At 41.7% G+C, this 26,090-nt stretch overlaps 1 protein-coding gene across 3 annotated transcripts; it reads left to right on the top strand.

Moving 5' to 3' along the window:
- Positions 1-9,759: 9,759 nt before the first annotated feature.
- On the top strand, positions 9,760-20,596 carry etv5a (ETS variant transcription factor 5a). Of its 3 annotated transcripts, none has more exons than XM_040006896.1 (13): positions 9,760-9,933; positions 11,471-11,611; positions 11,786-11,879; positions 11,967-12,014; positions 12,310-12,360; positions 13,975-14,098; positions 14,191-14,493; positions 14,600-14,910; positions 17,222-17,284; positions 17,631-17,699; positions 17,915-18,084; positions 18,171-18,278; positions 18,621-20,596. In XM_040006896.1, the coding sequence occupies exons 2-13, from the start codon at positions 11,564-11,566 to the stop codon at positions 18,849-18,851; spliced, it is 1,620 nt and encodes a 539-aa protein (XP_039862830.1). In that variant the 5' UTR covers positions 9,760-9,933; positions 11,471-11,563; the 3' UTR covers positions 18,852-20,596. The 3 variants fall into 3 exon arrangements, with proteins under 3 accessions (XP_039862830.1, XP_039862832.1, XP_039862831.1); XM_040006898.1 differs by having other exon boundaries at positions 9,761-9,933; positions 18,171-18,272; XM_040006897.1 differs by lacking the exon at positions 9,760-9,933 and having other exon boundaries at positions 10,337-11,611.
- Positions 20,597-26,090: the final 5,494 nt, after the last annotated feature.

The raw sequence follows: 26,090 nt of genomic DNA, 5'->3' as shown, positions 1-26,090 counted from the left end.
ATAATATTTGTTTTGTCTTCTTTGTTCTTTCTAAGAAATTTGAAGAAGTTTCTACTACAGTAAAAGCAAGTGCAGGCGTTTGTTATTTGTGCTGTTCTAACCTATTTTAAAATACTTGACATCGTTTGGGTATAATAATTTCTTTATTTATGTGGATATATTACATTGTAGTACTCATTTCATTGTTTAATAACATTTCTTTAATGTTTCGTAATAAGTACTAAATAAGCAGTAAGTAAAAGTTTTGTTTTCAAAAACTTCGGGAACATCCTACATGTACTCAAATTATGATGTATTTCCAAGGTTACTGTTTCTTTCAAACCTGTTATGTACATAACAAAGTCCTAAGGAAATGAATCAACTACAGTCAAAAAGTATAGTCTCTATACCATTATTGTCACTAACCTTCAGATAAATCTATTGAGCTTGAAGGAGAAGTCAGAGACCCTTATACAGTACTTTGCTGACAATAGACATCACAGTTGTGAGAGTTATAGTTTCTAAAATATAAGACTTTTTGACTTTTTGCCCATTTTCAACCTATAAATCATTAATCATCAACCTATAAATCATTAATCATCAACCTATAAATCATGGGCCGGTCTCTAGTCAAAATGCCTGGGCCGATTTTTTTGTTCCAGTCCAGCCCTGGCGTACAAACACACACAAACAAAAACTTAACCTCCTTCATGGAGATAATGAGGGTTGCATAAGACTTTTGCACAGGACCTTATGTTATACATCTATATACTCAACAAATTTTATTGTATAATTCTTCATAATTTACAGTAAGAGTGTGGCCACCTGCTAATACTGTGATTAGTACTAGCATTTTAATCAAGTTACATAATTACAATGGTTCATGTAACACTCTGGAAGTATTGAAAGAGTTATAGCTGAGAATGACATCAGTGCATCTGTATTACTTCTCTCTAATTCACAGTTTTTATTATGTAAAAACAAAGATTTGCACCCTTTTCCTGGAGAATTTCCAGATACGTAGCCTGGCAACAGAGACTGTATCTCATGAATTGTCTCCAGTGTCCCTTATTCATGGAGACAAGAACGTTTTAATTTTGAACCTGCAGTTGTGGAATAAAATTAGCTGGACAGGATTCAGGCAGAAATTTCAAAAAACAGTTTAAGGGTTTAATGGTTTAAGCTACTCGGACAAAATAGATACCAAAATGACTCCAGCTACAGATAAACAAAGAGCAACAAAGTCTACATTAAAATAAAAATACACGTCATTCTATCAGGAGACTGGAGTTCAAGTCACACTTGAAGACTGACAAAGACAGGGAGCTGATTGTTTTTGATGGTCACGGATGATTTGAAGAGAAACGTATCCAATAACAGCTGTGAGTCACTGACCAGTGTCAGACTGTAAGTTTGACTTTGGCTTTTAGGTAAACAATGGAGAAGATTGAATGCCTTTATATTTCATGCATACATCTGCTGGACACTGTTTTAATGAAAAACCTGAGACACTAACTGTTACTTTTAACAATACTTTCTGTTTAGTGTTGAATACATTTAACATTGTACTACTGGCACAGATGGTAACATGACAAGGTACACTCTCAAAAAAAATCTCTTAAAATGTACCTCAAGTGTTACAGTAGTTTGTCACTTGAGCAGTACCCTCTAAGTTAATGCTCCCTGACATGGAGTACAATTTGCACCTTGTGGTTTGTCGCTTATAGAGACCATTCATAGTAACAATCACTATGAAATTGACTTCTTTCAAAGAAACTGCGCAAAACTGGGTATATGAGTAAACATGAATGTATGTAATATATTTTTATATATAAATATTTATGTGCAGCCTTTTAAACTCAGAATCACCAGTTAAACTGAAATAAATCTATGTGAACTACAGGTGTTGGGATGTTTTGCACCTTAAAATCCAGAAGAAATACTCTTTGAGAACATTTAGCTTTTCATTTTTTAGCATTCATGTAGATTGTATATGCAGTTACATAAATAGACTTTATTTCTGAGACAATAATAAGATAATTACAAGAGAACAAAGGTCATTGTTCGCAGCTAATCATCATTGTTAGGGCTTGAGTCATGTTGCCCTTTTGGCCCTGAGTTGTGGCCCAGTAGCTTCAAGCTAAAGCAGACAGAGAGTGAAGAAGTATGCATTGAATTTAGACTGAGAGAGAGAGACAATAAAAGATAGCATGGTTATACAACTCAGAGCCTTAGAAGAGTCTGCCTTTGGCAAGGCTTCTTGAGCACGGCTGCAGAGATAACAAGTCAGGAATTATCTCCCAAAGTGCTATTAATAGCAGGCAAGTCACATCTTGTCCCTCAGTGAGAGAGCATCCTGCGCCCAGAGGCACTACTTTCCCATTTTAACTCTTTTTGAAATGTGCATTTTGACAGACATTTGCAAGCCAGGGCAGACTGCTAAGACTCTCATTTATAAGGCTCTCAGCCACTTGTGTTTCAACACTATGGTTGTTATTGTACCTCCAAATGGAATAAAGGTCAGGTTCACAAACAGAATAAAGACAACAATGGGAAATAACTCTAAGGTATGGTTTGTTTATCATGAAGAGGTTCAATGATCAAGGTAGTGGTTTTGAAGGTTTTTCACAGTTTTGACCTGATTACTCAGAAAAAGTAATGTATTATACATTACGTGTTACTTTTCTTAAAAGTAATGCAATACATTACTTAATTACTTGCCTGATAAAGTAATCCATTATACTACTCATTACAATACTTTACAATACTTACAGTCCCACACAGCTACACAAATTTATATATTAATGCGGACACACACAATGGGGTTTTTTTCTCTTTGGTGTTTATGTATACAAAGCAAACAACACAAATTAAAGATGAAATCCAGCACAAAGACAGTGATTCTACTGTAGAAACACGAGGTGTAGAAACAGAGGCTGCAGGCCTGACTGCTTTTGTTGTTCAAGTATAGGCTCTGGCTGCTGGGTTGCTGTTGGCATTTCACTGAGCTTTAACATCACATCTGGTGGCTAGCTCTGTACTAGCATGCTGTCTGTGCAGATCAGGGGCGATTTTAGCCCATTTTTGGGGTGTTGAGGCACCCCAAAAATGAATCAAAGCACCCCCAAAGATTTCTTACTTTTTTTTTTGACAATATTTGCTGTTTGTGTGACACACTACTAAAAATATAAAAAGCATACAGTACTGTACTTGTTTGAGACGTAACATTTTAACAACAAAAGTATAGATAACCCCCCCTCCCAAAATGGTTTGTTCCAGCTCGCCTCTCCCCTGCTCTGCCTCTAGCGCTCTTGCTGCCAGAGCGATGGTGGCTGAAACGCAAGGAAGCGGAGGTGTTAGTGTCTGGTTTAAAACAGGACATATTAGCTGCATTTAACCTTCAGTTACTCTTTATATAGTTGGTAGGAGTCAGACCATGTTTCTTTTTAGCTGAAAAGCATTACACCAGGTAACCTGTAGTGTTGAAAACGTGTTTTCCAACACTTTTTGAAATTTTTTCAAAAAAAGGAGCCACATTCAGGTAAAAGTATAAAATCAAATGATCCATCAATCAAGAATAATGTTGGATCAGTGTTTCAATGTTTATATCTTGTATTAGATGTTCATGTGGTTTGGTTATTTGCCTTTTGGTTGAAAGTAGACTGGGAGAGGACTTTTTGTTAGTGATCTTAATAGAATTTTTTTTCATATTAATGTAATTTTTCATCTAATTGAATACAATCTATTTGTGTATGATTGTCAGTCCGAAGAGGGAGAGAGGAAAGAGGGGAACATGAGGAGAAAGGGCAAGGTCAGGAAGAACCAGGTAAGAAAACAGACAGGGAACAGTGACAGGCACAACACAAACTGTTAAACTGACAAAGAGAAAAAAACTCATATAATCTGGAAGTTGTGTCCTCCCTATATTAAAGCTGCTGTACAGAATCTGCAAAACAAACTGGTTTGAAACATTTTTGACCCTCTTTAACAACATTCCAACATAACATTATAATTGGGGAGATTACAATTAATGATATATTTTTATGTGGTTCAGCCACAACTTTACTAAAACCTCAGCCAGTAATAGGTAGGCCAACTTTTGGACCGTCCAGTTGTCTGTATGACTGCCGCAGTACGTACATCACATTTGCGCACTATCAGAAAGAGCCAAACGTGCCCTGGTGGAGTGAGGAGCTGTAAAGAGAAGCAGATTCTAAAAATGTTTTCAGCTTGTTTCAAAGATTCTGTACAGCAGCTTTAAATGTTTTCCAAAAGCACACATACACTTAACTTATCAGTGTTTCTCAAACTTTTTACAGTGTGTACCAGCTGATAAAAATGTCAAGCTCTCCTAAGTACCACTATGAATGCATGAAAGTCATAAATCTTACAACACAAAATTATTATTATTATTAAATTAGTAAAATTAGTATCTGCAATAAAGATTTTTTCATACATTGTATACATTCTACGACAGGCAAAGTTGCCTCCATTTTTATAGTTTTATTAATATTTTGTAATAATTTATTTGTAATAATTTATTCTGTTTTGGGAGTGTTTTTTATGTATCTGTATTATATTATACATACACATTAAAAGTGAATCTCTGTCCAAAAAATGCACTCAGTTTACTTTTTATTCACTATGAGCATCATTCATTCAGACAGGGAGGAACAGGATTTTAAATGGACCAAAGCGACAGTCAGAGAGAACTCAGGACAACATTTAAGGATGCAGGGACTGACAGAGACAGGTTTATCTTGCCTGGCTGGGCAGCTCTCTGGGTGCTCAGCACCCCCAAAGCTCTGATCCTAGAATCGCCCCTGGTGCAGATGCTCGCAAAGAGCCAAAGTTGCGTTAGCACTATAATGGGGGTTGTTTCTAGGGGTGGGTTTTGATAATCGATTCATCAATTAAAATCGATTCTGGCTTGGATAACGTCATATCGATTCATTAAAATCCTGAATCGATTTTTTAATATAAATTTATTTTGCCCAAAATCCAGAATCTCAGTTTCGACAACCACCAAACAGCTAAAACAGTAAATGAGAGCAGGTACACGGATTCTGCACAAAAGCTCTAGAATCAGCGTAAAAAGGGCGTAAACACAAAGCGTGGACCCGCCGATGGATCAGAATCAGTGAGATGTCGCCTTTCTAACCCGACGGCACGGACACGGTCGGGGCTGAAAGCCGACAGCTCGCTGATTCTGATCCATCGGCGGGTCCACGCTTTGTTTACGCCCTTTTTATGCTGATTCTAGAGCTGTTAGTTTGATCTCTCCAAACAATAAAAATAAAACTGACTGAACCAGCAGCAAAAGAAGATCCAAACTACGCTTCACATAAACATCGTCATGAATTCCCTCTGACTTTTACTGTTTTGCTTCCACCGTGATAAAATCACACTTCATGCACAGCTCTCTCTCTCTCTCTCTCTCTGTATACTTCAAGAACAGTTTCCCGTCTAAAAATCTGTTTTCTGCATTATTCGCTTGCTTGTTACGCACAAGTCTACCATTGTTTACTGCGCTGTCGGCCGCTGGTTTTTTTTAACTTTTACTTACTTCTGGAAAGAAAACCTAATTTCTGCTGTTCAATACTGAACAAATTTCAACTTTTTAAAATTATGCAAAATGCAAAACGCTCAGCTGTGTCTCTAATAAAACCGCTGTAACTTCAGAGGTGATGTTCATATGTTGATTAATGGTTTTCTTTCGTTTTTGATGTACTGCAGAATATTTTTATAAAATCCCAGGCCAGGAAAATCACCTTCATGTTTTTCTGTGTTTTATCTTCAGCTACTTTGACACAAAGGCATCTGCTGTGACGCTCACACCTTTGATAAAGTCTTGCGAGTATCAGCTTCCTTTTTATAGATAGAAAAATATGTTAATGTACTGATCTGAATTATAATATTTCTGACTGTCTGAGGCAAAATTTCCCAGATTCAAATTGAATTGAATCGAATCGTGGATCGAATCGATTCGGGACCTTGTGAATCGGAATCAAATCGATTCTAGGAATCAGTGACGATACCCAGCCCTAGTTGTTTCTATCCTAGACAGAGTTTGCACTTTACCATTGTGCTCTTGTCTTTTTGTGCAATAGATCAGATATGTTTACTGATGACCCAGTAAATACTTTTCTGATGAGACTGTATTTCATTAGAACATGATGATCCTTTTGTACTCCCACATAATTCAAAGGGCAATACAGCAAACTATACCTTTTTTATTTATTTATTTTTATTTATTTTTTTGCTTACAAGTAATCAGGACTGGGGGGACTGGCCTCCCAGTCCCTGGCCAAGAACAATGCCCAACAGCAAACTAAGCTTTAAGCCACTCCTACCTGACTAGCTACTGAGCATTTTTCTTGGTTTCTCAGCGAGGTCATGTCTTGCTTTTCACATACGGTGTCAAAACACCAAGATTTTCTTGACTATACTATGTGATATGTCACACTAACTCTGTCTCTCTTTTATATACAGTCTATTAGCTTGGGTACACTTTTATTTTCTTTAGATCTTGCTCTGGTCTGATTGTATTGTATTTAATCTCATTTTGGCTTCATAGCTGTGAAGCTCTTACTGAGTAAATGTGGAGATGTTTTTAGCTGAAAATCTAAATAAAAATAACCAACAAAATGGACAAAATTCATTTAAGTACTAAAGACAAACTAATTCTGGTAAGTCAAATTCAGAGACAACAGAACAAACAAATGCTGGATGAATGATGATGAATGATCAGAGGTTGCAGGGACACTGTTCCTCGACAGTCTTCACCTGGTGTGGTGAGGATCAGGATTAGCACCCAGGCAGAGCCACTGACCTGGCTGTTATGCCAATGTACCACTAACCTACAGTTACTGGTACAGTGATGGGAAACAGAAAGCAGGGATGCTGAATCTTGCCCCATTTTCATGACACCCACTGCCACACTGGCAGTCATCCAGAGAGAGACGTATGTACACAAGCAGTGTGTCACCCTTTTACATATGGCACATTTATTTAAGGAAAGAGTAAGAACAGCAACACAATGTGCTTGCTCTCCACACGCCTCCAAGTGACCACCCACCACATCCTCACCAGCAAAGAGGTGCACCATACAGCGGACCTGCAGGCTACTGCCTTTGAAATATGTCCTCTGCTATTTAATGCTTCGCACACATGTACAATTAAGTCTGGCAGTGGATATTTTTAAACCCTCTCACCTCCACATTATTCAGCGTGACATTTCCAAAATGAACCCATGTGATGAAAGACAACCTTTTTGCCTTTGGCTTTGGACTTCTGGACTGGCCAGTGAAGATAGGACCCTGTCCTGTGTGACGACTACATGTGTTTGTCTTCTTACTATTATTGCTTATGCAGCAGCTTCTTAATCTCTCTTTCATGGCTCCAGGGATTTGCTGGGGATTATAGTTTTCATACCAGCTGCTGAAATTTGTTTTAACACTGAGTGACGTTCACGTTGGGATAGTTTATTTGAGGGATTCCTAATTTGGTGAAGGAAATGATGGTGTCAATGGTGATTTATTTACAACCTCTGGGTTTAAATAACCAGTCCTTCATACAGATATTTCAAAATCATTCATGAGGCTATTAAAAGCTTTAAAGACCTCTCATAAGAAGGTGCAGTTTGAAAAGCCTAAATAAAAATTGTCTTAGGGAATAATCCTGATGTGCAGTGTTGGGAAGGTTACTTTTAAAATGTATTCCATTACAGATTACATGCCCCAAAATGTATTCTGTAACGTATTCCGTTACCTTACTCAATGAGAGTAACGTATTCTGAATACTTTGGATTACTTAATATATTACCATGCTGTTTACAACTACGTGAATGTACTATTGCTGTGATTTATTACTGTTACTGAAGGTCCGCGGCTCCGAACCTTAGTAAAGGGACCTCTGGCTAATACGGCGGGTTCTGTGTCGGGCTCGTAGCCGAAAAATAGCTTTACTTTGTTGTCTGGGTCAACTTTGCTTGCCTATGATGCTACATTCTTTAGAGCTATACCTGTAGCATTCTGCCTATTAGCTTAGCACAACAACAACAAAAAGGCGCTCTCTCACCCAGGAAACACGCAGAGAGAGAGCGTCACCCTGTAACCATGGCAACCGTAACGCTGCCGCCTGGAACAACAGAACGTAGCTGTCAAACAAAACCCAAACAGTCCTGACCCGCAACAATATGAAACAGGGAAGTACTGCCGTGTAATCCATTTATTTCAACAAAGTAACTGTATTCTAAATACCACCTTTTTAAACGGTAACTGTAACGGAATACAGTTACTCATATTTTGTATTTTAAATACGTAACGGCGGTACATGTATTCCGTTACGCCCCAACACTGCTGATGTGTCAAAAAAGTCGCCCCATTCTGCTTGTCCTTATTTTCAATTACATACTGTGATATTTTTGGATGTCATGGGAAAAGAAAATGGACAAAATTTCAAATGATAAGATTAGTGTGTGTTCAAGAATCATGCAAAGCTAGTCCAAAACCAAAAAACAAACGGTATTAGAAATTAGCATAGTTGGTTCTCTTTAAAGTCACTGCAGTAAACATCATAGAGATTATTATTCTGTTATCAAACTGTAGGACAGAGCGACTTTCAAGGAAATGCCTCACGAGAAAGAAAACCAAAGGACAACAAATGGTTAAAAATGTGAAAAAATTGAACTTATATGTAATAATACATAATTACATTATTATGTATTAATTAAAATTATTATTAATTAGTAATTATAAATGATAATAGCAAAGACTTTTCTTTTTCCTTTTAGGACAGAAACGGAAATGACGGGGAACAGAGTGGTTGTGAGGGGTAAATGTTTGTATGTTGCTAATAGGATAAGATTTTTCAGAAAGAAAAGCTTCGTAACCAAAAAATACTTACAATGTAAAAAATAAATACACAATATTAATAACAAGAAGCTACAGGATGCAACAGAGTTACAAACTAAATGCTTAGAAAGCATTTGTCTATATAGGCTGTGTGTTCATCAAAGCTTCTTGCACCAGTTACATTTTACACAAGCATGTTTTGCCTATTTCAGCTGCACTTAACTTCAGCGCTCTGACGGTGCTGCACATTTGCATTGCCAAATGGTTATTGAGATTGATATATAATATGTAAATAATGCTGCTGATCCTATTTTTTGTGAGATAATTCTGTAGGTTCACCAGACGCAAACTATACACACAGTGTCATGCGCACACAGCCATGGTGCAACAGTGTTGCAGCTTTTCATTTCATTTTTAAAATCCATTCGCTGCCATGAAACATTTTCTTATTCATTATCCATATTAATCCTCTGTCATTTGCGTCATTCTCCTGAAAAACTAATCTGTTACATTACTACGGTGTTAAATTTAACTTTAAATGCTCTGTGTCTCAAAAAGCACAGCTAATATCCAATTTGTTCTGACAGCATAATGATCTATCATTATATAGCACAGGAAAAAGTCAGCGTGACGCTGACGTCGCTCCGGCAGCCTCTGTGTAGGTTTCGATTTTTTGTATATTTCCACTGCAGCTGGCCCTTTAACAAACACCTCTTGGCATTGATGGTTGAAAAAATGTGAATGAAATCCAGCCATTCATAAAAATAGGCCACCACTGCGCTGTGATTGGCCAAGCCGAGCTTCATGTATAAGTCATGGCTCCGGAGAAACCATTGGCTCTTTACTTAACGGACAGATTAATTCCACCAATCAGAGTGCGTCTCTTGCGTGCCGCTCGAGCCTAGGGGAGAATCGACCGGGCCATTAAAGAAAAAAAGCTCAGTCAAGTTTTGCGAGTCGAAGGGGACACATCAGTCTGTCTGTACGCAGGCGAATACAGGATTCTCGACACGCTGTTTCTTATTTCTGGATATTTTATCTTACTGTTTCGAAAAAGGGGACGTATATATATATATATATATATATATAGACAAACAAGGTAGGCTACAATTTTTATTTTGGCAAAAAAAAAACTTGCTTTTGCGAATCCCTCGTATGGGTACATGTTTTTCTAATGCTCTTTTTAGACTACGAACGAGCGCAACGCCATCTTAACCATTTTATATCTACTTATATCCGAGTGAAATAGAGTCGCTGTGTGTTGTTTTAACCCAGCATGTGTTGGATTTGACCCCTGGTTTATCTGCGTGGATGTTAGCTTTGGCTTATCAGCACGCTCAGGCGACTGTTTGTGATTTTTATGAATGGACTGGCCGCTTTTTTTCCACACGGATCGAGTTTCACACCATTGAGAAAAACAAGGGAGGGCTTGGTGGGTGGGGGAAGGGCGGGTAGGAGGCGGCAGCAGGGGGGTGTCGGGTGAGCGTAGCCCCCCAGTCCCCGGTCAAGGCTGAAGTGCAAAAAGTTTTCCAAAAGATGTTTTCTTCTTTTAGGGAAAGGTCTGGAATGCGCCGTATGAGAGTTTAAGTTTTTTTTCAGTTCTGCTAAAGCTGCTTAAACTTGTCTGGTTTTGGCATGTTTATGTCGCACATCGTATTTCACGTTTCTGAGCACCAGCCTTGTGCCAAAACCGACTGCGGTATGCCGCTGTACTTAACGATGGTAATAAACGCTGTATGTATTAATTTCGACACAGCGCGGTTACTATAAAGACAAAGAAATAGCTAAGTATACTGTCTGAATAAAAATATTTGAAACGCCTGCTTCGTGCGTACAACTAAATTCTCACTTCGTCTAACAAATCAGTGTGGATGCGGAGGCAAAATGGAGAAAACAAATGCGCCAACTTCAGCTTAAAGTTGAACAAAAGTCCCACGTGACATGCTGTACAGTGAGTTCTAATGTTAAAGGTACTATCTGTGCTGGGCGCCTGTAATTATTGCCCAGCAGCTATCCTTTTATTCGTCATCCATTAACGGGAGATAAGAGGAGTGAGTCATGTCTGTGTGCCGAGGGAGAACAGAGGGCAGCGCTCCTGCCCAGTGTTATTGTTTAAAGGGAACTAGTGTCACTAACTGGATGATACTGGACGCAGGGGAGCGAGGAGCTCTGCTTCTGCCAATTGGAACACCACCATTGTCACCCAACAATAGCTCCAAGCTTCTGTAAGACACTAATCAGCTCTGTGACTGGCCCATTTTCCTATCTCATTCAGGAAGCTTTGAGATTTAAAGCATGCCACAGACATCTCTCCAAGTCTTTTACTCAAGATCTCCAAGCTGATTATAGTGGAAAGTAGTGCCCACAGATGGTCAATGAGTGTGGCTTATATAACCATGTTACATGTGTTCTTTAATGATTGTGTTTACATTGGGCCTCTGTGGTTCAAAGAGCTGTTTTGTAGTTCAGATAAAGGGCACAAGAATATGGTGCAACTATACATTCCTGTGAGATGAAGTCAGAGCTCAGAAATGACAACAAAGTGTACCAGATTGTAAAATTTGACTGTAACAGTCAGTGCTTCTGAGAACAGGGCTATCCGAGCAGGTTTGTGACACATGCTGTTTGTTTTCCAGTGACCCAGAAAGTCGCTCGACGCTGTCGCTTTAAAGCGAATACCTCCCCCTCCCCTTAATTTTGTGAGCCCCCACCTAATCGACGCAGATAACATGGACGGATTCTATGACCAGCAAGTCCCATTTATGGTCCCACCCAGTGTAAGTGGACACACACAGCCTCATCACACTTTCAAACATTATCTCGACATCATGATTGGACCCCACCCCCGCCACACGCACCTGCCTTGATAGTAGATCATCTGCATTGTCCATCGCCTATCTTCTGGTGCTGCGTGACATTTCGCATTTCTTTGTCTCTGTCCTCTCCAACAGCACAAATCCCATTTGGAGGAAGCAGCTCACAGCAGGCCTCTAAACGATAGGAAAAGGAAATTTATTGACACGGAACTTGCCCAGGACACGGAAGGTAACAGCATTGGTGTCGATCAGCATTTCGAGATAGAAGCTACTGTACTTTATGATTAATGTCTTTTTTTCTTTTTCTTTTTTTAAGAACTCTTCCAAGACCTCAGTCAGCTCCAGGAGATCTGGATCGCAGAAGGTTTGTTCTCCATTTGTTTTTGCTCAGAAACCCTCAATTTCAATCATCAGTAGAGTCATGTGTTATGTGCCACTTTGTTTCTAAATAGTTAACAGGATGAAATTGGTAAAGTTATAACATCAAAGATTAACTGTTTCCGAGTTAACCTTCAGAGCAAAGTACGACTTGTGCAAACTGCTGACTCAGACCCTTTTTTCATGGGGCTTTTTTTTCATGTTTTTTGGAGAGTAGGACACTTACTGTGTGATGTGTGTATTCTTCTAAAACATGCTACATTTTTCCTGTGATTTTACAGCCCAGGTGCCTGATGACGAACAGTTTGTCCCAGATTTCCAGTCAGATAACTGTGAGTACCTGATATTTGTTGTTTATCTCTGAGTCCTACTGTTGTCGACATAGTCTTGTATTCGTCCTGGCTCTAACTAGTGAGCCTGGGCAAACCTGTGCACAGAGTCCTGCAGCGGTGGCACTTCAGGCTTAAAAACCCAACTGAAACCGCAATGTTTGCGTCTTAAAGATCTGTCTTATTCCTCCTACTGTCTTTTTTTCCCCTCTTGCTGGTTCATGTCTCTGTCTTTTGTCAGAACGTCTTCACTAACATCGCTCTTTGTCTTCAAAAACACAGCTCTGGGAAAAAGCTGCTCTCTCCTCCCTCCCTCTCTCCCGCTCCTCCATTTTGAGTTTAATCAGCCGATTGGCATGGGGCATCACATGAGCCAAGCTCCTAATCTGATTTCACACTTTCCCGCACTCAGGCCCTGCTGCTGAAGTGGGCTAGATTCCAGTGGATAGAGCTGCCTGTTACAGTCCTGCTCTCCACAAATCATGTCTTTCAAACTGTCTTCATAGGTCATTTTAAAGCTGCAGAGGACTCAGGCAGTGTATATATGTCCAAGTGGAGTACCCCCTCCCGTTCTCCTATCTCTGAGTTTATGTTTTGGTCCAGCGTGTGGGAGGTGTAGACAGGGTGTGGTTAATGTCTCATTGTCAGGGCTGCCTTTCTCAGTTTTGGCCTCTGTGGTCCACCAGCCTGCAGAGGTGGAGAAAATGGAGGTCGATGCATTGATGAGTTTTCATAGAAGGCTCCATCCAGTGTTGTAAGCGCTGTAAAATGCCGCTGTGACGTAGTCTTTGACCTTGTGCTGTCAGTATGCCGTGTGTGTGTGAGAGAGAGGGGCACTTGTTGTTGTTGCCAGGCTGCAGCTTGTTCTCTCGCACAAGTTCAGCGAAACCAGCCTTTCCAAAGTCGGCAGGACATCACACGGTGAGCCACTCCTTCGCTTGCTCAAGCCTGACCTACTTCTGCTTTGGTCTGCAATGAGAAAAGATGCATAATCTCCCCATTAGTTACTTTTCTCTGTGTGAGCAGTCTAACTTGAGCCATTAGGTTTCAGAGTGCACTCGGGGGAGCTCACGTGCCCATTGTTATCTCCACACAGGTCCATCAGCACGCCGAGTGATTTATTTGGCTTGTGCTCCCCTGTGCCTGGGGATCTAGTTTCTGCCTGGCTATTATGTGGCGCCCCGGAAACGGCGGCCGATCGGCAGAAAGCTGCAGCTAGTGTCTAATGGTTACAGCACAGGAGAATGAAAATCATTCACAGCCATTACATTACAGCTCCACTGATTCATCAGTATGGGTATTGACAGCTGTAATGGGAATCAGACGAGAGGTTTGATAGCTTTTGTGTGTACAGCACAGTTAGTATCATGCTACCTAGTGATGGTGGATAGATGGTTGTTTTCAGTCAAACGTCATTAGGGCAGATGATAAATAGCTGCTAAGTGGCTCTGTCAGTCGGGGGAATACAGACATTGTCCATGCATCCATTTATCCCTCACTTCCAAATCTGGTTAAGAGAACTGCTGCACTTATGCTTATGGCTTCAATTAGGTCATATCTGGAGTTTATCTAATGCACTCAGTCGTGTTCCTTGTCTCTGTGTCTCCTCCTGTCTAGTGATGTTTCATGGCCCGCCACCAGCCAAGATCAAACGAGAGCTGACTCCTTCCAAAGAGCTTTCTCCTTGTCACCAGGACAGGAGTCCCATGCCCTACGGAGAGAAGTGCCTTTATAGCTACAGGTATGTTGTGTCATTACGTTCCACATCCCTCTCTAAATGAAGGATTTCTAGCCAGTTTTATGTTGACCTCCGTCCCTTCTCTTGATCCCCAGTGCCTGCGACAGGAAGCCCACTCCCGGGTTCAAGCCACTAACTCCCCCCTCCACACCAGTCTCTCCTTGTGGCCCCACCAGCACAGCAGTAACCCACCCACTGAGTGAACAGACCCCCCCTCTGCACTCCCATGTAGCTAACCCAACCCCAGGCGCTCGTCCAGTGCACATCCAGCAGTCTATAACAGCGAGCACAGCCCCTCCCAACGCGCAGGGCCTTCCAGTCAACAACCACAGCCCGCCCTTTGCCGTGCCCTGTGCCCCTGTCAGCCAGGATGCCAACAGCTTCACACCTGAGCACAGGTGAGCCTCCACAGATGAACTTTGCTGTTGCATTCTGTGATTTTTGATTTATTTATTTTTTGCTTTACTTATTACATCGTCTCTCTACTTCTTCTTCCGTGTGTAGATTCCAGAGGCAGATGTCAGAACCATGTTTACTTTTCCCCCCATCTGAGAGTCAAGGGCGCCCTCAGTTCTTGCCTCAGCCCCCCAGCAGCAGCTCCAACAGCCTGCCACGCGATGGCCGGCCGCCATACCACAGGCAGATGTCAGAGCCATTGGTGGCTGTGCCTCCCCAGGGTTTCAAGCAGGAGCTCGTTGACCCACGATACACAGAGCAGGGTGTCCCCGCCATGGGACCCCCAGGCCCTCCACGTCAGGCAGCTTTCCACCCCATGGCTATCAAACAGGAGCCTAGAGACTTCTGCTTCGATTCCGGTGAGTCAAAGGGCAGCACTTTATAAAATATGTGAAGCGCTCATCACCTTTCCTTGTCGAGTTCTCTGGGTACTTTTCTCTGCGCATCATTTGCAAGCTGTGTGAAAGCAGTTGTTCAGGACTGCAAGTAGGGCCAACTGAGAGCGAGGAATGTGCCTGGCCATGTTTGTTCTGGGCATCAGCACATGCTTGTTAGTTTTAGTATGCAGCAGAGGTCTGGACACGGCTGCTCATTTTAAACACACAATTATCCTCAAAGCCAGAGTCGTGCCAGTAAAAGTGGCACTTCTAGCTCAACATTAGCTTCCAAGGGAGGGAGAGAAATAAGTGGGTCACTCAGCCAGGTGCAGAGAACCTTGTCTTCACTGAGCCTACCTGGAAAGGATCTGGGCCAGTGCCCAAAACGGACAGAAAAGTTGGCTCTAAGGGCTTTGAAATTGTCAGCTTGAGGCCAAATGATGCTGCTCCTCTTTAAAAAAGTATCGCTATGAGTGAGGGCACAGAGGCTGCTTGCTCACTTGGTTTAATTCAAACAAACCAGAGCGACCCCACGCCCACACAGCCAGCTGTTATCCCTGCTCTGTTGCATTAACATCCCTGTTTCCTGAAATTCGGCAACTCTTTATTTATTTTTTTATCTTTACCCCGTCACTCACTTTGTATTCCTTTTCTGTGTGCGGGCACATCACTGGCTGGCTGGACTGTGATGTAATGACAAATCCTCTTAGGTTCTTATAGCCTTTAAATACCTACGTCACAGTCCCCTCATATCTCTAGATGGAGGGGACATGTTCATGTTGGGCATATCTACATATAATTTATTCTCTTCTGAGCGTTTGCAAACTATAGAAAGACTCCAGTCTTTTCGAGAGAGGAGACCAACTCTTTCAATTGCCTTCAACATGCTTTAGAGTCGCTTCTATGTCAAGGATAGATTTTCCTCAGATGAGCTGTGTTCCTCCGCTAAACAACATACATAAATATGTAAGTGAATATAGTGTCAGATAGTATTTTGCTGGCTTTTGAGCTAAGCTAGCTAGCTGGTACATTGGTATTGAGCAGTTTGTCTCCTTTGGCACATAATGTTTATCCAGGAGAAAGCTAGTTTTATGTATTGAAGCTCATCAGGCCAAACAAGAATTTGATCACATGAATGTCGAGGGAAAGCAGTGGTCAGAAAGGCAAAAGGACATTCAGTGCATGGAGTTATTTTGTTTTTCGGATCAAAATTGAGCTTAGTGCTATTTTCTTCTGAGAAATGTTAGCCAACTCTGGCTTGCCTGTTTGCAAGTAGAAATTAGTGGCTTTCTATAATGGGATAAGTAACTTTTAATATGCCACATTTGGGACTCTCATACAGCAAACTACTGTCTTGAGTGGATAAATTCCGTTAATTAATCCAAACTCTTGAAGTCATCTGGAACCTTAGCTGGTCATGTCCAGATTATTATCAGCCAACTTTACTAGCCTACCATCCCAAGATTTATGCAACTAGCTGGCTATAGTTACATTGCTTGTTAATGTTATGAACAGGAAAATTGCATTTGAGTAGAAATGCTAGTTGACTACGACAGGTACAGGTATCTGGTAGGGGCTGGTTCGTGTCCAGGTCACTTATATTAATACTTGCATGTGCCCGAGTCTCACGGGTGGACGGTGTCATGCATCACTTTTGACTGATGCTAGCTTGCACACGTTGCAAGCACACCTTCAGTTTACTTAAAGATTATGTATGTTATTAATAACAGCATCTGCAGAGCTCCTTTAAGAAACGCTTGTTTAAGATTGATGTCTGGTTTTCTTATCAGGAGACAGAGCAATGGAGGTTGTGGTGTGGATGGTTAGTACACTCTGCAGAGATGCTGAAAACGGAAGGCAGGCTTTGACCCCTCAGGGGGAGGAACTGGCGTAACTTGATTGTCATTGAGATTTAATACAGCCACCATGGTGCTAATCCTATTTAAAGGCTTGGAGGACATGCAGGGGATGTTGAGTGCGGTGCAGTGTGCTCTGATCTGGGCTTTAGTCCACTCAAATGTGTAAGCAGACTATGCATTTTTCTGCACAGCTGTTGGACCTCTAGATGAACATAGGCCATGTGTGAAGTGGAGCGAAAATACAGTAATACATTAATTTAGCCTGGACCAAATTAATGTAACCACAACTCTGCTGCAGTACAGCATCAAAGCCGTGTGTCTTTGTGCACAGTGGCCTGAATATATCCATCAGTTGTTAGGTGGATTTTGATGTTTCATGTGAGAACGAGGGTGCTTCTGGTCTAAATTTAGTCTTGTGTTTTCTTTGTCTACAGAAGTGCCTAACTGTCAGTCATCGTTCGGGAGAGCTGGAAGCTTCTACCAAAATAACCATGACAGTAAGTTCAGCTTCTTCTCTGCTTTTGAATCGTTTCACATGTGAAGTTTCTCCTGTGACCCTCACCCTCACGACTTACTGAGCCACTGAAAGCGCAGCATGAGGTGGAAAGAGCGGTCAGCAGCATTCATGGGGAAGTGAATCTATCAGTCAATCCAGATGCACATACACAGTACATTTCTAATATCACCGAGGCCTTAGTGCGCTACATCCATACAAGCAGCTCAGTTCTGTTGCTTTGCATTAAGCTTGGATGTCTGGACTGACCATGGTCACTGGCCTTCATATCAGATCAAAAATATACTCACTCTCATCTGCTGGATTTCTTCTTTTCTCTTCTGTTCCAGGCTTCTCCTTTGACAGAGATACTCAGCTGTACTTTGATGATACATGCGTGGTTCCTGAAAGATTAGAAGGTAAGGAGAAAAACAAAAGCAGTATTATACGCCCTTAAAGCAGTGGGAATTTTCTACACGCTGCCTAATAAACAAGCGCGCTTCACCATCTGGCAGGAATGTCTCACCACCCTGTGGCTGTGCTGGAGAACATTACTGATTGAGCCTTTCTCTTTTTTTCCCTCCTGCTTGGTTCCCCTTCGGCCTCTTTCAATTCCATCCTCTCCTGCTCACAGGTAAAGTAAAACAGGAGCCTTCAGTCTATCGTGATGGGCCTCCTTACCAGCGCCGTGGCTCCCTGCAGCTCTGGCAGTTCCTGGTCACCTTACTGGATGACCCAGCCAACGGCCACTTCATAGCCTGGACTGGTCGTGGGATGGAATTCAAGCTCATTGAGCCCGAGGAGGTCAGTCCTCGCCTTTGTGCAGCATTACTAACATCCTTTGTGACGTTTGTAATCTACAGTCTTTATTTGTCTCTTGTCGTCTGTAGGTGGCTCGTCGCTGGGGCATCCAAAAGAACAGACCTGCCATGAACTACGACAAGCTGAGCCGCTCACTGCGTTATTACTATGAGAAGGGCATCATGCAGAAGGTAAAGGCACGTTCAGTTTTTTTTTTTCTTCCCTCAGCAGCTGCGTGCTAAATGAGGCTAATATAGTGACGTTGATATTTAAATACAACCATGAGCCATCCTCTGATCTTAACCACTGGTAAATAGGCTCTCGTGCGTGTTTGTTTGATGTTGTCTGACTCAGTTTGAATTAGTGCATTAAAATGAACAGAAATCATTTATATTTTAATTTGAAAAACACAGAATAATGGTGAATTAGTTTTTTAAATCAGGTTACTCAGTAGCGCAGAGGTTTTGTACAAATAAAATGACACGTTTGTAGATCTAAAGCTCTTTATTGATCTCAGTGTGTTTTGTCTCGTTGCTCAGGTGGCTGGTGAGCGGTACGTGTACAAGTTTGTGTGTGACCCCGAGGCTCTGTTTTCCATGGCCTTCCCCGACAAACAGAGGCCCAGTCTTAAGGCTGACCCAGACAGCCTGCCGGGGCTCGACGATGACACCGTGCCCCTCACCCACTATGACGAAACTGCTCCCTACCTGCTGGACGGCGGGGAGCAGTGTGTGGCAGGCCTGCCCTTTCCAGATGGTTACGGCTACTAAATGAGCAGTGGGGGTTCCCCAACTCACAAACACACATGTACATGCAAACACTCCCAATAAGTCTGTCGGCGCCCAGTCTTTAGAATCCAGAGCTGGAGCTGCAGAGCTACTTGGATCAACATCCTGGCACTCTGCTCCTTCTTGGTTCCCTCTCCTGCTCGCTGGAAAATAGAACTCTGTTGGCTCCTCAGCTGAGAATGAAGGGAGAGGGCGGGAGGGGGCCTGCGAGGCTCCCCTACTTGCACCATCAGAGAACAAGAGAAGAGAGGGTTGTAAAACCAGTGATGGTGAACTGGACTAGGTTACTCAGCAAGATGGGCTGCTGTTGCTGTGGAGACCAAATGAATTGTGGCCACAGGCAGCCAACTTTAGGTGGACTGATAGATCTCCCACCCCTCCTTTTGTAAGAGATTGGAGAAAAAAAAATTGTTACACTTTTGATTTTGTGACAATCTGCTCTTCTTAAAACAATCAGAGAGTATAAACATGACGAATCTAATGAGATATTCTAAACTACTTAATAGTTGCCTTTATGGTCCCCAAGTTATTCATGTCACCACATTTGAACCATGAGATCCGTGAAAGGGCTTTAAATGCATTAAAACTGATTGACAAAACACACAGCATATGTTGAAAACATTTCTGTAGATAGGACAACCTTGTTTGTTTTTTTCTTTTTGTGCCAGCTGTTTTATGATTCTGTTAAGACTTCAGAGACCCAGAACTCTCAGGTCCTTTCTGAGGCGTTGCTGTATTTCAGGCTAGTCAGTTGGTTGGGCTGCTCTCTCGTGTAAATGTTCTTTAACTGTTCTGCCCGTGTAAGAGATTGTATCCGCTTCCCTTTAAAGACTGCACCCCACAGTAAGAGCCTACGGTCTATACAGTACACTCCTCATGTCCGTTCATCACTGCTGGGTCTGTATTGCTCAAACTTTAGCATAGAACTCCCATCTCCTTTTTTTCTTTTCTTTTTTTTAAGCCTAAGAAGTTGTATGATAAATGGTCACATTGCTCATTGTTTTTTGTATTTCTGTCTGGGTGCTTAATGTTTCCTTGGCAGTGTACTAGTTCCTCTGATGCACCAGTATGGCAGGAGCATCAGGATGCTGCATGCAAAAAAAAAAAAAAAAAAAAGAAAGAAAAGAGGTGAAACTTGGACATTTGACACCTCTGCCAATCACAAGCTGTCAGCAGGAGACCTGTTTCTCTTTGCATGGTGTAATCTGTTCAAGACTGTGTCCACTAACATATTGCTTTACTGTCATTGGACAAAGAAGATATTTGTGATATTCTCTGCAGTTTTTTGTGTTTATCTGTTTCTGAATGGGGGCAAAGACAAACTTATATAAAGTATATATTTTTGCTATAAGGCTGCGTTTGTTTTGATTTTAATGTATAAGCTGTATAGTTTTGGCTCTAATAGAAATGTACCTTTTTTTTACAAAAACAAAACAAAAAAATCTTTTCTTGTGATGCAACTACTGCAGACTACAACTACTCTCTTTTTTTGTGTTGGGTTGGAGAAAGGCTGAGATATTATCTTGCCTGTAAAATGTATGCGTATAAAGGCCAGAGTACCAGCAAAGGCCAAAGTGAACACGTGTTCTATCACGTAATGCAACTCAGGCACAGGGTTTGTCTGCACTTGTACAGGCTTCAGCTCCCCCCCCCTCACGATGTGTTTCTTACACTGCTGGCTTTCTGATAATCTGTACTGGGTACAATAAACAGTCCTTAATGCTTCACTGCCTGCACTTGTGGTGTGTTTCTTCTTTTTTCCCTTCTCCTTCCATCCACCCACTCCTACTCCTACTTGCAATGAGCCAGTCAGCTGACTGGCTGTGGTGGTCTGGCAGTCACTGCTTGACCTGGCTGATGTGTGAGTCACATGCCTCTCCTGACTCTTTCTGCTGCATTTCTTGGTAAATGATTACTTGCTTAATCCAAATGTGCTTTGAGCAATGAAAAAAGGAGACAAAGATATACATGCATTTTTTTTTTTTCAATGCTATATTTCAGGTTAAGGCTTTTGAGCATTTTTGGTAATCTGTTATTCAATTTGTTAAATATTTAGTCCATTGAGACCTGTGCACAAAAAACATACAGTACAACTTGAGAATTCAGACAAGTCTGCATGAAGTTTATTTAATCTGCAGTTTAACCTGTGTCCGCATCGCTAGTTTAAACAATTGTCCTGTTTGTGCTAATAAAAATGTATAGGTTCTCATTCAGCACTTAGGTTAACTGGTGATTCTCAACTTAACATCCATGACTCGGGACTGTGGGAGGGAATCAATTGGCTGATTAACATTAACATTGGCTGATTGATTCAACCTAGGACCTGGGGTCCTAGACGGCTGTAGGTCAGGAGGAAGAGCAGGCCATCGATTAATTGTAAGGTTGGATGTTCAGTCGCTGACTGCTCCAGTCTGCATGACAAATATCCTTGGGAAAGATACTAACCCCAAGTTGCTCCATCAGAATCTGGATGTTTGTGAATGTTAGGCAGAGAGCACTTATGAATAGAAAAAAGTGCTTGTGTGAACGGGTAAATGAAGCATGTTGCACTTTGAGTGTTCATTTGGAAACGCACTACAGTATATAAGAATTACTATTAATTTACCGTCTTACTGTGAGCGTAACCGTGTTACACATTTTTTCAAAGTTACAAATACACTGTCTCTAGATTGGCAGTCTGGGATGGTAGTTTCCATCTTTAAGAAGGGGGTTTGGAGGGTGTGCTCCAGCTACAGGGGATCACACTCTTCAGCGTCCCTGAGAAGGTCTATGGCTCATAATTTTTATAGACAGACTTTCTAGGCATAGCCCGGTAGCAGAAATTTTCCACTTTGGTGGCCTCAGATTTCCATCTCTGCTTTTTCCAGATGATGTGGTTCTATAGGGTTCATCAGGTGGTGGCATCCAAATCACACTGGAGTCATTCACAGCGGCGAGGAATGAGAATCAGCACCTCCAAATCTGAGTGTCCACAGCCAGAAAAGCCAGAAAAAGGTGGCAGGTCCACTCTGGGTCAGGGATGAGATCTGGCCCCAAGTGAAGGAGTTTATGCACTTCAGGGTGTTGTTCACAAGTGAGGGGAGAAGGGATTGAGAGATTGACAGACTACAGATTGTTATTCATGCATTCATTTCATCACAATTGGACTACTGTAATTCACTGTTTACATGTCTAAACAAAAACTCCCTGGAGCGTCTGCAGATTGTCCAAAATGCTGCAGCAAGGTACTCTCATGTAACACCGTTGCTTATACAGCTGCATTGGCTCCCCGTTGAATTCAGAGTCCATTTTAAGATACTGGTTCTGACATTTAAAGCTCTTCAAGGACAAGCACCAGCCTACATCATTGAACTTTTACAGCCCTATGTCCCTAGTAGGTCCCTGAGGTCTTGTGATCAGGGCCTACTTGTTATTCAGCATATAAGGCTGAAAACCAAGGGAGACAGAGCTTTTGCCACTGTGGCCGCCAGACTGTGGAACTCTCTTCCTCAGAACTTAAGATCTGCGGACTCAGTGATCACTTTTAAATAACAACTTTTTAGAATTGCATTGTTAACTTTTGTCTGTTTTTGTTTTATACCTTGTGAAGCACTTTGTGATTTTTTTTTATCTAGAAATGTGCTATATAAATAAAATTTTACTTACTTACTTACTTACAGTGATGTGACTGCTGTACCAGTCCATTGTGGTGAACAGAGAGCTGAGCGTAAAAGTGAAGCTGTCTATTTACTGGCCAATCTACATCCCTACCCTTTGGGTAGTGACTAAACAAATGAGATTGTGATAGAAATGTCAGAAATGAGCTTTCTGCGAAAGGTGACTGGCTTCTCCCTTATACATATGATGAGGGAGGTGAGATGAGGGCTCTGGAGAAGGCAAGGACACGCTGGAGAGATATTATCTCCCGGCTGGCCTGGGAATGTCTATGTATTCCCCAAAATAAGATGAAGGAGGTGGCAGGGGAGAGGGTGGTCTGCTTAGGCTGCTGCTCCCACCTGGCCTCAGATAAGCAAAAGTAAATAAATGGACAGATGGACAGAAGGATGCCACATCTTTTTATAGAAAATAAATATATCGAAAATCACTGAAAAATTATGCGGCAGGCTAGTCTTAAAAATGGTATTGAGTAGTTTCTGGCCCGCAGGTGCTTGTATGCATCCCTGACAACATTGGTGCACACTCTTAATCTGGAGTTGGGCATCACTGAGCTCCTGGACTATCTGAGGTGCAGCCTGTAGAACTCCTTCCAGAGGTTTTCTATTGAACTTAGTTCAGGGAAGTGGTATCAATTCTTTCATCCTCCTGGAACTGCCTACATACTCTCACCACAAAAGGCCAGGCATTGTCTTGTACCACGAGAAATCCATCCAGATACCTGATGGTAGTCAGGCTTCTGTTGGCTAGCCTGTAGAGTTCCTTGCATCCCTCTATGGAGATTTCTCCCTAGATCATCACTGATCACTACCAAACCAGTCACACTGAACTACATCACAGCCAGCATAATATTCTCAACAGCTTCTCCAGACCTTTTCATGTCTTTCAGATGGACTCAGATTTCCAGGCCATGCTCAGCATGGCTATTATTGTATACTATGCAGACCACATATATCCCACATATTTCACATATGCTCTTCCTGCTAGCATTTTGGACCCTGCCATTATGTGCTGGATTGTCTCAGGGGCATCTTTGCACAGCCTACACCTTGGATCTTACCTTGTGTGGTGGACTCCAGGCTTTATTGATCTTGTGGTACTGTGATAAGGTGCCACCTGTGCACCTTGCCACTAAATATTCCACAGTCAACTGTTAATCGTCTTTAAAGTGGAAGCAATCGGGAACAACAGCAACTCAGTCGCAAAGTAGTAGGTCACATGAAATTACAGAGTGGGGTGAGTGGATACTGAGGTGCTTGTACGCAGAGGTTGCCAACTTTGTGCAGAGTCAATCGCTACAGACCTTCAAACTTCATGTGGCCTTCAGTTTAGCTCAAGAACAGTGGATAGAGATCGTCCTGGAATGGGTTTCCAGCAGCTGCATCAACCATCACCAATTGCAATCCAAAGTATTGGGTGCAGTGGTGTTGAAGCACATATATAGACCTCCTTCTTCCTCTTTAGAGCAGGGACTTGCATGGACCCAACCTCAGGCGACCCAGGTAGAGACAGAGGAACATGCAGGTGCCCAGTCTCCATTGGCCCAGGTAGAAGACCTGATATGGATCTGGCATTTCTTGTTCTCAGCACTGGGAGTGGAGAGGAGCTGGCATGGTCTTTAAGAAGCATAATTTACTTTGGCTCAGGTTTGTGGCAGTTGCAACAAGAACATGCTTCCTCTTTGAAGATGGAAAAATGGTGGAATCGGGCTCAGGCAGGTGGCTAGCTGCTGCATATTTAACCGTTAAATATGGAGCTGAGAACCAGTGACCAGGGAGGTGAGGCCTTCTCCTGGACCACGCAGTGGGAGCCCTCATGGCAAGTTCCTCTGAAGATGAGTCACTGTCCTTTAAAACGAAAAGGAATAGGAAAAAAGGATCAACTGCTGTTATTCATGAAGTTCCAAATCTGTGGGGTTCAACTATAGTCAAAGCATAGTAGTATTATGATTTTTTTGACCCAAATGTAGACTTGGGAGGCAGACTGAATTTTTGAAAATGTGAACCTGTTCATTCAGGCTGTTTACAAAGTCCAAAAAGCAAGGCAAAACTGAACAGACAAGGGAAGGTAACAAAGAGCACGCCATAATATACACAAACGCCCTGAGGGCTAAGCAGAGGAATGCGACAGTTCCAGAAAAAAACAAGCAATGTAAAGACAAGAGGAATTAAAATTAAATACAAGAAACGAAAGGAAAGAGAAGAGATACATGACTATGAAAATAAAACAGGATGTGAGAATTATAACTAATGGAGAAAGGCAGAGATCTAAATGGACTTATCCTAGGGAAACTGACACAAGAAGGCAAGACGGGGAACACTGAGGGAATAAAACAAATCCAAACTGGAACTAAGACCAAAAAGAGGATGTGACCAAGGGAACACAGGAAGACGAAAAACAAAGCAAAATACAAATCAAAGAGATAATATTTCATAATAAACAGGGCTTCACAGTCTAATCTCAAAAAGCTGCATCAATGGCCAGGACCACGAGGGAACTGCTAGCCTGTATTTCTACAGTGTCTGACTTATAATATGGTTAATGGGTTAAACTGCAACTTTTCTCAAATTCAAGTATATAGCATGATGGTATCCGATAGTATCTGTGAAGCTTTAGACTCAGACTTTGTTTCGATGGCCAGCAGCACTCTGCGTGGTGATGAGTCAGAGCCTTATCAAACCACGGAGTGTAAAAGCCGAGCTCTGGCCTCCACTCGCACAGCCTGGTGCTACTTTTCATTGATTGAGAGAGCAGAGTGCCTTTGAATGCTATGAAAGGCCTTTTAGTGAGCTCCAGGGAGGTTCCCCTGCCTGATATCATGTGTATATATGAGTATAGTTTCTAACAGCACTCATAATACATTTTTTTATTAACCTCTTTGTGTTTTCTTCTGCCTGAGGAAAGTAGCTGAAGGAAGGTTTTAGTTGACTAGAATGTGGCAAGTGTACAAAAGTTCACTTAAGATGGGTGAATGGCATTGAGGTTGTTGATCACAGCTGAAATTGAGAACTGGGGAGATTAGTTGTTGGACTTTTAGGATGGGGCAACAAAAGGCCGGAAAAGTTAGTGGTTAAGATAACTGGGCAGTAACATAACTGGGTAAAAAAAAAAAAAAACATCATCTAAGAGAGACATGGTTTCTCAGAAGAAAAGCTGGACAGAGGTTCACCAGCTGCAAAAAGAAAAATCCTGGAACAATTTCAGAATAATGTTCCTCAACATAAAATTGTAAAGACTTTGAACATGTCATCAGCTACATAATGATATAGATGATATTGTTCCTTGGGTAGAGAAGTTGCTCTACTCAAGGGACAAAAATTAATATTTAATGCCTGTGATTTTCACTCAGGTGGCACTGCATTAAACACATTCTGTTATGCAAATTGCTATATGGGCTCAGCAGCACGTCTAGAAATCTCTGAACACTGTTCACCGTATTATCCATAAATGTGAGTTTTCCTGATCCTAAAAACACTGCTGCTTTCTCTCAACCAAAACTAAAATGCACTCAGCCAAAGTGAAAAACTGTTCAGTGATCTGAAGAGCCAAAATTTGTTTTTGTTTTTT

This window comes from Simochromis diagramma, unplaced genomic scaffold, assembly GCF_900408965.1.
Source record: "Simochromis diagramma unplaced genomic scaffold, fSimDia1.1 OVJJ01000514.1, whole genome shotgun sequence".
NCBI lineage: Eukaryota > Metazoa > Chordata > Actinopteri > Cichliformes > Cichlidae > Simochromis > Simochromis diagramma.
The sequence above is the reverse complement of the archived record's forward strand: the minus strand, read 5'-3'. Positions and strand labels throughout refer to the sequence as shown.

What these genes read in the sequence shown, in the direction of transcription:
- etv5a (XM_040006896.1), top strand. Translation starts at nt 11,564, where the DNA reads ATGGACGGATTCTATGACCAGCAAGTCCCATTTATGGTCCCACCCAGT. An exon ending in AGCTTCACACCTGAGCACAG is followed by an intron (nt 14,494 to 14,599) that starts GTGAGCCTCCAC and finishes TTCCGTGTGTAG; the next exon opens with ATTCCAGAGGCAGATGTCAG. An exon ending in AGCTCATTGAGCCCGAGGAG is followed by an intron (nt 18,085 to 18,170) that starts GTCAGTCCTCGC and finishes TGTCGTCTGTAG; the next exon opens with GTGGCTCGTCGCTGGGGCAT.